This window comes from Mus musculus, chromosome 7, assembly GCF_000001635.26.
Source record: "Mus musculus strain C57BL/6J chromosome 7, GRCm38.p6 C57BL/6J".
Classification (NCBI taxonomy): Eukaryota; Metazoa; Chordata; class Mammalia; order Rodentia; family Muridae; genus Mus; species Mus musculus.
The window spans coordinates 30,616,971-30,630,915 of NC_000073.6; the positions used below are offsets into that span (position 1 = coordinate 30,616,971).

General features: G+C 46.2%; 1 protein-coding gene across 2 annotated transcripts; it reads right to left on the minus strand.

Annotated features, from left to right (window-relative positions):
• On the minus strand, positions 1 to 9,144 carry Cox6b1 (cytochrome c oxidase, subunit 6B1). 2 transcript variants are annotated; one of them, NM_025628.3, is made up of 4 exons: positions 9,081 to 9,144; positions 7,530 to 7,643; positions 6,445 to 6,545; positions 1 to 192 (listed from the first exon to the last, which is right to left on the minus strand). In NM_025628.3, exons 2-4 carry the CDS (start codon positions 7,633 to 7,635, stop codon positions 139 to 141), a joined length of 261 nt encoding a protein of 86 aa, NP_079904.1. In that variant the 5' UTR covers positions 7,636 to 7,643; positions 9,081 to 9,144; the 3' UTR covers positions 1 to 138. The 2 variants fall into 2 exon arrangements, 1 of the variants encoding a protein (NP_079904.1); NR_157092.1 differs by lacking the exon at positions 6,445 to 6,545.
• Between the last annotated feature and the right edge of the window lie 4,801 nt (positions 9,145 to 13,945).

The window sequence follows — 13,945 nt, forward strand, 5'->3', positions numbered from 1 at the left end:
TGAAACTTTTCCAGTGAGTTTTTATTAGTAGTTGCATCATGATTCAGGGTCCCAGGGTAAGGACCATCATATGCTGAGGTCCCCCTTTTCTATCCGGGGAGAAAGACAAAGAACAGAGGAGAGGTGGGCGGAGCCAGGTCAGATCTTCCCAGGAAATGTGCCTTCAGCTATGCGGTCATCCCAGGCTGAGACCTGTAAGAGACAAGTGGTATAACTTCCCCTGCGCCAACACCACAGGGCAGACTTGTTTTCCCACTTTGCCCACCAGTGCATGTGACCAACAGACGACCACAGGTGTCTCCTGTGACCACCACTGTCCCAGGGAATCAGGTGACCCAAAAAGACAAAGTCACTACACTATACAACTTGACAGCCCGTGGAAGAATAGGCAGGAAACCCAGGGTCACCGGTAACTGTTCTTGCAGAGAACCTGGTTTGGCTCCAAGCACCCTCACAGCTGCATGTAATCTAGAGCCAAGTGACCTGACACCTCCTGCAGGTCTCCTTGGGTATCTGCATTCTCATGCACATACCCACAGATACCCACACATAGTGTAACAGTGTGTGTGTGTGTGTGTGTGTGTGTGTGTGTTGGTTTTTCAAGATAGGGGTTCTCTCTTAGCCCTGGTTGTCCTGGAACTTGCTCTGTAGACCAGACTGTCCATGAACTCACAGAGATCCATCTGCCTCTGCCTCCTGAGTGCTGACTGCCACTGTCTGGCTACAACAGTATTTTTAAAGATTTACTTATTTGCTGGGCAATGGTAGTGTCTGTGTTTAATCCCAGCACAAAGCAGGCAGAGGCAGGTGAGTTCAAGGCCAGCTTCATCTACAGGCCAAACAGACAAACCCTGTTTTGAAAACCAAAATTAACACTGTATGTTGCCTATCAGAAGAGATAAACAAACCTGGGTGTGCTGGATAGTTTTATGTCAATTTGATACAAGCTAAAGTCATATGAGGGGAAGGAACGTTAATTAAGAAAACACATCCATAGCTGGTGTAGTGTTGTATGCCTTTGATCTCAGCACTCAGGAGACGAAGGTAGGAGGATCTCTTGAGTTCTAGGCCAGTCTGGTTTGGACCAGCCAGAGCTACACAGAAAAACCTTGTCTCAAAAACAAACAAACAAACAACAAAAAGAAAATGCCTCCATGAGATCTGGCTATAAGGCATTTTCTTAATTAATGATGGCGGGGAAGGGCCCAGCTCACTGTGTGTAAGGCTACCCCTGGCCTGATCATCCTGGGTTCAATAAGAAAACAGGCTCAACAAGCCCAAGGAAAAAGCCAGCAAGTAGCACCCATCCACGGCCTCTGCATCAGCCCCTGCCTCCAGGTTCCTGCCCTGCTTGAGTTCCTGTCCTGACAATTTGCTTTTGGTCACGGTGTTTCATCAGAGCAATAGTAAGCCTATCTAAGACACTAGGCATTTAACAGAAAATGAGGCTGGTCTATGATCTAGCACAAACCAGCTTGTGTAGTCCAGTGCCAAAAGATGGCACACACAAGAGGGATCTCGGTGTTCATCACAGATGCTGATGAGAAGGCCCGCATCAAACTGTTAACATCCCCATGAGTTAATACCATTGGTGGGCCAACCTAGCTATACGTGATCTCTGTTTTTATTACAATTGTCAATGTGTGTGTTTGTGTGTGAGAGAGAGGAGAGACAGAGAGGACAACTGAAGAGCTGCTCTCTCCTTCTACCACGTGGGTTCTAGGGATCCAATTCAGGTCATCAGGCTTGGCAGCAAGCACCCTCAGCCACTGAGCCCTTTCACGCTCTCACATTTATCAATGAGAGGTTGACTTGGCAGGTAAAAGCATGGACAATGGAGCCTGCATTCTTACCACAAGGGACTAGACCAGCTTACACACCAGCAACACCCTGCAGAAAACCTACTGGCTGACCACGTGCCAGCACCGAGCGCTGTCACGTCTGCAGCCAGCTCTGGGACAATAGCACGTCTGTCCAGCTGCAGTGGGGATGGGAACAGGACGCACCTTCCCATGGTCGGCTTCATCTATATCCCACACACTGACTTCATTGGCCATAGCTCTCTTGTAACTTCTCAGGCACTGGCTTTACCATTAAGGTTTTCTTGAGGGGGTGGGAGGAGTGGGGAGGGTGTCATTAAGACATGATCTCTCTACTTAGCCCTGGCTGTCTTGAAACTCACTTTGTAGACCGGGCTGGCCTCAAACGGAGAGATCCATTGTGTCTACCTCCTAAGTGCTGGCAAGGTCTGCGTCATTACCCCCAGCCTAAGTTTTTATTTATTTACTTTTATTTTTTTAATTAAGGGCTGGAGAGAGGGCTCTGTATTAAAGTGCACTGGCTGTTGTTGCTCAGTCAATTCCCAGCACAGACATGGCCGCTGATAACAGTCTGTAACTCCATTTCCAGGGGATCTCCTGCCCTCTTCTGGTCTGTGAGGGCACTGCATCTACCTGGTTCACAGACATACAAACTGGCCAAACACCAAACATAAAAATAAAGATAAATAAATCTTTCAAATGAGCATGTAGAGCATACCAAAGGAGCTGGAAAGATGGCGCAGTGGTTAGGAACACTTGCTGTTTGTGCAGAGGACCCAGGTTGGATTCCAGTACCAGAATGGTGGCCCATAACCAGTGGTAACTCTATTTCCATGCTATCCAATGCATTCTTTTGACCTTTCTGGACCAGGCATCCAGCTGGTGCATGCACATAATGCAGGCAAAACAGTCATATCCAAAAATGAATTTTTAAAAATCTAAAAAAAACCCCAAAAACCCAAAAAAACCCCGAGTCCCCCAAAGCCAAACAGACAAAAAACACTAATCCAAAATATAGACAAAGAAGCCATAGGCATGGCAGAACTCTTACAATCCCAGGACTTAGGAAGTAGAGACAAAAGCAAGGCGTGGGGCTGGAGAGATGGCTCAGCGGTTAAGGACACTGACTCCACTTCCAGAGGTCCTGAGTTCAATTCCCAGCAACCACATGGTGGCTCACAACCATCTGTAATGAGATTTGATGCCCTCTTCTGGTGTGTCTTAAGTCAGCTACAGTGTACTCATGTATATTAAATAAATAATTTCTAAAAAAAAAAAAAAAAAAGCAAGGCGTGGTGGTGCACGCCTTTAATCCCAGCACTCAGGAGGCAGAAGCAGGCGGACTTCTGAGTTCGAGGCCAGCCTGGTCTACAGAGTGAGTTCCAGGACAGCCAGGGCTACACAGAGAAACCCTGTCTCGAAAAAACAAAAAACAAAACAACCCAAAAAACCAGCCAACCAACCAAACAAACAAAAAGAAGGAAGTAGAGGCAAATGATCAGAGGTTCAACTATCTGGTGAGCTTAACACATGAGGCTCTGTCTCAAGACACTAACCTCAACAAAACCTAGGACAAGGCACAATGACCATTTGACCTCTGGCAAATTACTCTTTACCTTAGTAGTCTAACTTCACAAAAACAAAACAGGGAAGAAATCATGGAAACAGAGGGAAGAACATTTCTTGCCCCCACTGACCAAGCCCAGCTAAAGGGCATAGAGGATTTGCTGGGGTTTTTTTTTTTTTTGGTTTTTTTTTTTTTTTTTTTTTTTTTTTTTTTGTGTTTCTCTGTGTAGCTTTGGAACTCACTCTTGTAGAGGAGGCTGTCTTAGAACTCAGAGATCATTTGCATCTGCCTCCTAAGTGCTGGGATTAAAACTGCATCATCAAACTGCATCATCATGCTCAGCTGAGGATTTTTTTTTTAATTCTTTGATGATAAAGGCTACCCAATAACCAAGTAAAGAAAAAAAAAAAAAACCAAACAAAAAAAACCCCAAAACTACTACCAGGTGTGTTAGCTCAGGAGGGAGGGGCTGGCAGACTATGGTGAATTCAGGGCCAGCCTGGGCTACCTAGTAAGTTTAGTGCCAGGTTGAGCCATTGACCTTGCTCAAAAAAAAAAAAAAAAAAATACAGAGTGTAGGCCATATCTGCATAAAGTTGCAAACACAAACACACACTCACACACACAAAAGCAGCAGCAGCAGCAGCAGGAGCATAGGTGAAGAAAGATAAGGAGGAAGAGGAAAGAGAGGAAGAAAAGGACCTGTATCCAGTTACTTTAAAAATTCTACCAAAACAAAACAAAAAATAAAAACCCCCAAAACAAAAAACAAACAAACAAAAAAAACCCACCAAAAACTAAAGTTTTTTGTTTGTTTGTTTGTGTTAGGAAAACTAAACATTTTCTATTAGGGAAAACAAAAGATGGCTGGACAAACTGATTCAAATGCTGAGTACAAGTACTGACCTTTGCCCTCACAAACAGTACACTAAGATTAAAAATACCTTAAACACTCACACACACACACACACAGAGGTCTGGGAGATGGCTCAACACTTAGGAACACTTGCTGCTCTTGTGCCTTGCAGAGGACTGGAGTTCCTTTTCCAGCACCGATGTCCAATTGCTTATAAATGCCTATAAATGCAGCTCCATAGGACCTGGCACCCTCTTGGCCACCTCAGGTGCCTGCATGCACCCCAACACACACATACATGTAATTGAAAGAATCCTAAAATAACAACAAGCCTACAGATGGGCAGGAGAGATGACTCTGGCTAAGAGCAGAGTTCATTCCCAGAACTCGTAGCAGGAGACTCACAACTGCCTGTGACTCCAGCCAGCTTCAAAGGCTCCATCTCCTCTGGCCTCCGTGAGCACCACACTCAAAAGTATACACCTCAACATATAATCAATAAAATTTTTAAAAAACAGTCAGGTGGTGGTGGCACACATTTTTAATTCCAACACTTGGGAGGCAGAGGCTGGTGGCTCTCTGAGTTTGAGGTCTACAGAGTGAGTTCCAGACAGCTAGGGATACACAGAGAAACCCTGTCTCAAAAAAACAAAAACCAAACCAAACCAAACCAACCCAAAAAGCCAGCTGTGGTGGTGTATACCTTAATCCCAGCATTTGGAGGCAGAGGCAGTGGGATCCGTTCTACAGAGTGAGCTCCAGGATAGCCCAGGCCACACAGAGAGACCCTGTCCTGGAACTCACTCTGTAGACCAGGCTGGCCTCCAACTCAGAAATTCGCCTGCCTCTGCCTCCCGAGTGCTGGGATTAAAGGCGTGTGCCACCACACCCGGCAACCCTGTCTTGAAAGCAAACAAACAACAAACCCAGAGGCTGGAGACATGGGGCAGGCTGGAAGTTCAGAGTTTAAGAGCACTTGCTGTTCATGAGGGCCTGCATGCCTGTGCTGGCTCAGAACTCCAGTCTGGGAGATTCAGTGCCCTCTTCTGATCTCTGCAGGCACCAGACCAGCAATGTGGTGTACAGATACACATGCAGACAAAACACCCACACACAAATAAGACAAAATAAAGTATAACTAAGGTATCTTAAATATAGCCATCAAAAGAGGAACAAAATAAAAATGATTTAAAAACATGGTTTTAAAATTTCTGTAACATAGTTAACGGGGGGCGGGGAAGACGGGTAGCAGGGGGGGGTGGGAGGGGGAGAGCAGGACCAAATGGCAGCTGGGGGTGTGGCCCAGTAGATAGACTGCTTGCCCAGCAGGCAGGGAGCATGGGTCCATCCCAGCACTGCTTCAGACACGGTGTGGTGGCCTGCGCCTGTAACCCCAGCTCTCAAGAGGCTGAGGTGGAATCTCAGGAGTTCAAGGTCATTCTTGACCACAGAGCAACTTTGAGGACAAAGACTCTGTCTGGCAACCAGCACCCCAGAGGCCAAAGCAAATCAAGGGGCAGAGTACCTAGTCTGAGAGGCTGGAGTGCAGACCCACCATTTAAGCATACCCGTTGCCCTTCCTGAGGACCCAGACTATTCCTAGCAACCACGTGGTGGCCCACAAGCATCTCTAACTCCAGTCCAGGCCCAAACCCTCTACTTACTGCCACAGGCACTAGCACAGACATGGATGCTGTACAACCTCTCTCTCTCTTTCACACTCTCACTTTTTAAAAGCATGATAGGGTTTTCAAGTAGCCCACCATGATCTGAGTGCTAGGGTTTCAGGTGTGCTACCACCACACCAAATTAAATAGCACATTTTGATTTTAAGACACGTGTTTGGGGGCCTTTTTTCCCCCTCGGCGTTTTGAGACAGGGTTTCTCTGTATAGCACAGGCTGTCCTGGAACTAGCTCTGTAGACCAGGTTGGCCCCAAACTCAGAGAGATCTGCCTGCATCTGCCTCCCAAGAGTGCTGAGAATTAAAGCCGTGGGCCACTACTGCCCAGCCCAAGCCTGTGTTTCTTCAGTGCATGGGCAAGGAGGGTGGTCCTGGGCTAAGGGCCCTCACTGAGCAGGGATCAGTGACATTCCATGGCTGGTCCTCGCTTGACCCTTGGAGGTGAACTCTCACTAGCCATACTCGTCTCTGCTACCTCCCTACCTGACCACCCAAGGGTCCCGTCGGGAGGCACATACCCATGACACGGGACAGAGGGACTTGTACACACGCCGGTACCACTCACACACGGAGACATCACCCCCCTTGGCCGTCATTGCCTTCTCACAGCGGTGGAAGTCTGTGAAGAAAAGAGGTTCCAAATCAACCCCGACTAAGCACATTTCAGAGGAAAATCCACAAATGCTTTTTGCTTTAAGATTGCTTATACATACAGAGGGAATGCAAACTTACAAGTACACCATAAAGAGCTATATACGCCTGACCTGGGCAGTTATATAGAACATTCTGGAGCTAGGAATGACAGCAAAGTATGAGGGGCATATATCAGAATTATGGAAGTCCAGACAGGGCTAGGGAAGGGGAAGGTAGTGTTGATCATATCTGAGGAAGACAGGACAGGTACCAGCGGGGTTTTTAATTCTTGTTAATGGTTAGTTTTTTGTTTTTTGTTTTTCTTTGTTGAGGGAAGGTCTCATGGGCTCAAGTAAGGCAGGGGCCCCAAATGTCTCTAGCAAAGAGAGAGGAAAGGGACAGTGTTTAAGACCGGGCCCAAAGCAAGCTGAGAGCAGAGTACTGGCAATATTCATTTTTATCCATGGATTGTGACTATGTCTGAATCAACTTTTTTTTTAAAGATTTATTTATTAATATATCAAGTACACTGTAGCTGTCCTCAGATGCACCAGAAGAGGGCGTCAGATATCATTACGGGTGGCTGTTAAGCCACCATGTGGTTGCTGGGATTTGAACTCAGGACCTTCGGAAGAGCAGTCAGTGCTCTTACCTGCTGAGCCATCTCACCAGCCCCTGAATCAACTGTTTACATACTGTATTTACTTGTATGTTGTGTGTGTATGTGGCACACACATAAGATGTATATGTAATTCATATATACATGTATAATTATATTCTTCAAAAAATTTATTGTTGAGACCAAAGTTTATGACCTGGAGAGCTAGTTTGAGGGGTCGGGCCCTCCAGAGGGTACGTCCAGAGTGAAGGAAACCAGGCTGGAACGCACATGTCCCTGCTCCCCAACTTCCTTTCTGAGGTTGGAGGTACATGGGAGACCCAGGCAGGCCCACTATGGTACTCTGCTTACCCAGGTAGTTCTGCCAACAGTTCTTAGTCTGGTTCTGGTTGGGGAAGCGGCTGTCAAAGGGGGCAGTTTTGTAGTTCTTGATTTTAGTCTTGATGTCTTCAGCCATCCTGACTCCTGGATGCAAACAGAGTGGGAATGTTGGCAACCATTCTGGAGGTGCTGGGTGTGGGGATGTCAGGCCAGAGCAGAATAACAGGCTGAATGTGAATAAACCATTATCTCCCCCTTCTTCACAAACACAGAAAGATGAAGGGCAGGGAAAACCCATATATCTGAGTACAGAAGCCACAGTAGGGTTGGACAGAGGTCTCCTTGGCAAAACCAATCTTCATCCTTAAATTCCAGTTAACGCTCACTGTGTGCACAGCACATACTATGTGTACTCTATACATACCTACCCCATGGCCACTCTAAAAGATATTGCTACCTCTGTTGTCTACACAAGGGACAGGGTGTCTAAATGACTTTCCAAGGTCACACAGCACCCAGTGATAATGCTTCATCCATCACCAGCAAAAACACTGCAAGGATTTTCTGGTGTCACCGGCTAGTTTTCTGGCGTCACACACTCATCTGAGGTCCAATGAACTCAAACTTTGCTCAGAATATGCCTAAATGCATTGTGGGATTGCCTAAGATGTGTCCCCCCCCACCCCGCTCCAAAAAAAAAAAAAAAAAAAAGCTCAAAGGACTTAACAAGTAAAGTACAACTGGAGGTAACCATGACTGAAGATTTGTGACTCTTGTAACTGGCATGTGTCAGGTATCTGTGATTTTGCCTGCTGACAATGGCCCAGGCTACCAAATCTATTGACGTTGCTGCCTCCATTCCTAATGGAAGTAAATACTGGAATTCGATTAGAACCCCACGCAAACCGCCCCCCCCCCAATCATTCAAATACTTTAGCTCCTTGAGTTTTATCGACTTCTCTCAGCTTTGATATGTCTGAAGAGATGACATAGTCAATATCAACAGACCTGAGAGAAACTGTCTCTAGAGCATCTGGGGGACCTTGACACCACAGAGGTGCCAGTGTCAACTGAAGTAGTCCAAACAAGTGGGGTATTTGGGCAGGTTCATTGAAGGAGGCAAGGTGGGCACGGGGGATTTAAAAGACTCAGTGTCGGAAGTAATTTTGGACAATATCTCGAGTTTTGAGAGTTGATCAAAGATGACGCTGAGGGGAAAGACACGAGTCAAGGCGACAGGCTTCGGCCTTGGAACGCGGGTGGCCACGCCTGTGAACTCGCAACTAAAAGCTCCACAGTCCAATTTACTGGGTCTAAATCCGAATTGCCTTATAGCCACGGGTAAGGCGCTTCACACTCCAGCCCCAACGCTATCAAAGGGGACTTGTAGGGCTGAAGGATGGAGTAATAGGGACTGCTTAGAAAGCGACCTAGCCATCATGAAGAAAGGCGGCTATAATGGTTAGCTCCAGGACACCGGACCCGTGGCCGCCGGAAGTTTCTGCTTGGCGTCAGGGAAGCCCCGGGGCGCTTCTCTGCAACGGACAAGGTTCCCCCAGGATCCCGACCCTTCACACTCACCTAAAGATTGTCCCGGAGTAGCGTTACTTCAATGTGACCCTTAGCAAAGACGCCAATGTCAGACGGGAAGCGGAATTCCGACTGGCCGGAAGCTGCGAGAGGAGGAGCCGAGCTGAGTCCTCCGGGCTGCTAGATTGGCCTCGGGAGGCGTGCCCAGAAACCGCTTTGGCCACGCCCACTTCCGAAGAAGCCCGACCTCCTATTGAGCTAAATTTCTGCTTATTATTGTTGCTGGGCCAATCGAGATTTTACTTTGCTCTTAAAAGGCACCTGACGTTCAATTATGGGTTATTATCACCTGCCTGTCCTTCCCAGAGGGAAAAGCATAAGACTGTCTTCAGAGTGGGAATGGAAAAGTGTCACAGATAATCTGTGTTTTGAAATAGGACTTCGCTGTATATCTCAGACTGGCCTCGAAATTTTGATCACAGATTACTAGGTGTTAGGATAACAAGCGTTTACCCCTGTGCCTTGATTCGAAAGTTATTTATATTTATTTATTTGGGTTTTCGGGATAGACAATCTTAGTTTGTGTTTTATTGCAGTGAAGAGACATCATGTCTACGGCAACTCTTTGTTTGTTTGTTTGTTTGTTTGTTTGTTTGTTTTTCGAGACAGGGTTTCTCTGTATAGCCCTGGCTGTCCTGGAACTCACTTTGTAGACCAGGCTGTCCTGGAACTCACTTTGTAGACTCAGAAATCCGCCTGCCTCTGCCTAACTAGTGCTGGAATTAAAGGCATGGGCCACCACGCCCGGTTTATGGCAACTCTTATAAAGGAAAACAATTAAGGGCTGGCTTACAGTTTCAAGTTTCGTCCATTATCATCATAATTGGAAGCAATGTGGTGAATTGCTCTGATCCTTGAGGGTTGCTGTTTCTGCTGCTTTTCTGCATAAACTGGAATCCAGAAGAAGTAGGCTCCAAAGGAAGTACTGGCAAAGCAAGTACCTGTCCCTTCTTCCATTGTCCTTATATAGGCCTCCAGCAGAAGATATGGCCCAGAATAAAAGTGTGCTTCAAGACCTGTAGGAGTCATTCCTCCTAGAGGTCTGGATCAAAAGCCTGTGTCTTCCAGCCTTAAGGTCCAGATTACAGGCATGTTGTCTTCCTGCCTCAAGTCCGGATTACAGGTGTTCCCTATGTTTCTGGATTATAGTTCATTCTATATATAGTCAAGTTGATAATTGAGAGTAGCCATCCACATAGGGGTTCTCTGTGTAGCCCTGGAAACTCATCTATCTATCTATGGGTGTCCTAGAACTCACTCTGTAGGCCAGGCTGGCCTCGAATTTTTATCTGCCTGCCTCTGCCTCCCCGAGTGCTGGGATTAAAGTGCTGACATGGGTTTAAGTTAATAGAAAGTTTTTATTAGGTCTCCAGTGATTACACTAGGTGTTTGGGATCTTGGTGTAGCACCAAGCCCTTTTTAGAGTGAATTTTTACACACAAAACCTGTATTCTGGATTGACATAATTCAGTTCATAAGATAGCTAGCTGGACAGTGGTGGTGCACGCCTTTAATGCCAGCATTTGGGAAGTAGAGGCAGGAGAATCTCTGAGTTTGAGGGCAGCCTGGTTTACAGAATGAGTTCCAGGACAGCTAGGGCTACACAGAGAAACCCTGTTTTAAAAAAGGGGTGGGGGGCTGGCGAGATAGCTCAGTGGGTAAGAGCACTGACTGCTCTTCCTAAGGTCCTGAGTTCAAATCCCAACAACCACATGGTGGCTCACAACCACCCTTAATGAGATCTGACGCCCTCTTCTGGTATATCTGAAGTCAGCTACAGTGTACTTATGTATAATAATAAATAAATCTTTGGGCCGGAGCAAGCAGGGACTGAGTGAGCAGAATTGACAGAGTGAGCAAAAAAAAAAAAAAAAAAAATTCAGTTTCCAGCAACCACATGAAGGCTCATAACCATCTGAACAGATACAGTGTATTCATATACATAAAATAAATAAATAAATCTTTTTTTTTTAAGGCACTGCTGAAAAAAACACAAAGACCTTGCCTTCTTAGGTCCTAAGAGCGTTGTTAGAAGGTGAAAAATGAAGTGGTCTCTCCTACAGTCTCATCCATCACTGTAGCAGACACCACTGCCTGCTCGTTACTATTCTCAATCCCCAGAGATCACTGTTCACACATCCAGGCAGCCGAGAGACCTGTACTGATTGGAGGAAACTTTAGGAATTCAACCTTGGGTCTGATGGAAAGAGATCCATGGGGAAAGTGGCTACAGTATCATTCTTTTTTTTTTCTTTCTTTCTTTTCTTTTTTAGTTTTTCAAGACAGGGTTTCTCTGTGTAGCTCTGGCTGTCCTGGAACTCACTCTGTAGACCAGGCTGGCCTCGAACTCAGAAATCCACCTGCCTCTGCCTCCCAAGTGCTGGGATTAAAGGCGTGTGCCACCATTCTTATCATGGAATTTTTGAAAATGTTCATATAGTTTGCCAGACCTATCAAACAATCCAGTGTGTTTCTGGCTTTAAAACACTTCCAGAATCCTCCTTCACTGGATGCACTTCAGGTCCTTCAGCCTGGATTATTATAGTAGGTCCATTTCCTGCATCTCAGGCTCCCTGCTGCTCCACACTGTGCACCCTCTGCCCGAAGGATGCCTTTACCACTTCGGTTATTCCCACTCAGCCGGAACTCATTCCTCAGCTTCTGGCATAACTAGTCTAAAACTACAGTCCTTACAAATGACTCTCACCTCCCATTTCCTTGCTCCCAGCAGCTCAGGCACCCTAGTTTTAGCTGGTCCTTAAGCATACAGGCTGGCTTCCCCTAGCTCTTTTTTTTTTTTAAGATTTATTTTATGTATGTGAGTATACTGTCATTGTCGCTCTCTTTAGACACACCAGAAGAGGGCATTGGACCCCATTGCAGATGTTTGTGAGCCACTATGTGATTGCTGGGAATTGAACTCAGGACCTCTGAAAGAGCAGTCAGTGCTCTTAACTGTTGAGCAGTCTCTCCAGTCCCTTCCTTCCCCTATCTTTTGCACTTCTTCCTCCCATTAGTTTGGATGTTCTGCCTATAGATGGCTCCTTTTCTTACCTCATTTGAGGCTTTGGATTATAAACTCCACTGAATGAATGGACAGAAACTTGTATGCAAATGAGGGGCAGTTAGGGCTAGGAAATGGTGATGTGAAAGAGAACTGCTTTCTTCCCTCAAAGTAGCATGGCCTCTGAAGTTTCCCTCATATCATCTTCTTAACAAATTGTGTGTGTGTGTATGTGTGCATGCATGTATGTATGTATGTGTGCATGTATGTATACATGTATGTGTGTGTATGTATGCATGTATGTATGTACATGTGTGGGGAATAAGATGCACATGTCACTACACATCTGTGGAAGACAGAGCGCAACTTGAGAAAGTTGGTTCTTGTAAGGTGTTCTGATGCTAAGGTCCTGTTCTCCAATTGGTTCTTAATTTGTCAGTAAAGAAGCCATGGGCCAATTGCTGGGCAGAAGGGATATGTGGGACTTCTGGGTCCCTGGAGGCAAACTGACAGATGCAAGGAGAGACAGAGTTCATCAGATTTCGGAGAGAGAAAATATAACTAGCTATGTGAGATCTCTGGCAGAGTGGTTGCCTATGACTGCTCCTACAGGCCGGTCAGGGATGTTTAGCTGGGACTGAGCAACTAAAGTTGAGGGCAGGTGGAGAGTTGCAGAGCTGACAATATTGATAAAGGGCACACTTTTCCAGGCAGGAGGTAAATAGCACCCAGCAATTGTGTCTAAAGACAAGTTGAAATTAAACAACTCTGTGTGTGTGTGTGTGTGTGTGTGTGTGTGTGTGTGTGTGTGTGTTTTATCCATAGATTCCTGTGTGAGGGCTGGTAGCATGGCCCATTTCTGGAGCTTAGGTGGAGTAGCAAAGCTAAACTCAACAGGTTCTCTCTTTCTACCATCTAGGTCCCTGGGATCAAATTTAGGTTGTCAGGCTCGAGGGTACGTGTCTTTCCACGTTCTGCCATCTTGCTGACATCCACAGCCTTCTTTGATCCAGTGTCGAGACCTAACTGGTACAGCAGCCTCCTTCATAGTCTCTCAGTCAGCATTGTAATTATCTGTGGAGTTGTTTACATAAAACAACCATCCCTTTCAACAACATCTTCCTAAAATCTAGATCCTGTCTCTGCTTATATGCCACGGTGCCTTCCAAGTGCCTTGGAGAGACACCATTGCCTATGGATCCTTTGTAAAGTGACCCCTCTCCACCCATATGCATATTTTTGAACAGTACTGTAAGATTTTGCATGCTGCTGGGTAGTGGTGGCACATGCTTTTAATTCAAGTCCTCAGAAGGCAGAGGCAGGTGAATCTCTGAGCTGGAAGTCAGCTGGTCTAAAGGGAGATTTCTAGGACAGCAAGGGCTACAAAGAGAAACTGTGCCTTGAAAACAAACAAACAACCCTGTACTGGCCGGTTTTGTATGTCAACTTGACACAAGCTGGACTTATCACAGAGAAAGGAGCTTCCGTTGAGGAAATGCCTCTATGAGATCCATCTGTAAGGCAATTTCTCATTTAGTGATCAAGGATGAGAGAGCCCATTGTGGGTGGGACCATCTCTGGGCTGGTAGTCTTGGGTTCTATAAGAAAGCAAGTTGAGCAAGCCAGGGGAAGCAAGCCAGTAAGTAACATCCCTCCATGACCTCTGCCTCAGCTCCTGCTTCCTGACCTGCTTGAGTTCCAGTCCTGACTTTCTTTAGTGATGAACAGCAGTGTGGAAATGTAAGCTGAATAAACCCTTTCCTCCCCAACTTGCTTCTTGGTCATGATGTGCAGGAATAGAAACCCTGACTAAGCTGGGTGGCGCATACCTTTAATCCCAGCATTTGGGAGG

Coding starts and splice junctions, on each gene's coding strand:
- Cox6b1 (NM_025628.3), bottom strand. CDS start 7,635: ATGGCTGAAGACATCAAGACTAAAATCAAGAACTACAAAACTGCCCCC. Junction 6,546..7,529: donor CTGTTGGCAGAACTACCTGG/GTAAGCAGAGTA, acceptor TTTTCTTCACAG/ACTTCCACCGCTGTGAGAAG. Junction 193..6,444: donor CCCTCTGTCCCGTGTCATGG/GTATGTGCCTCC, acceptor TGTCTCTTACAG/GTCTCAGCCTGGGATGACCG.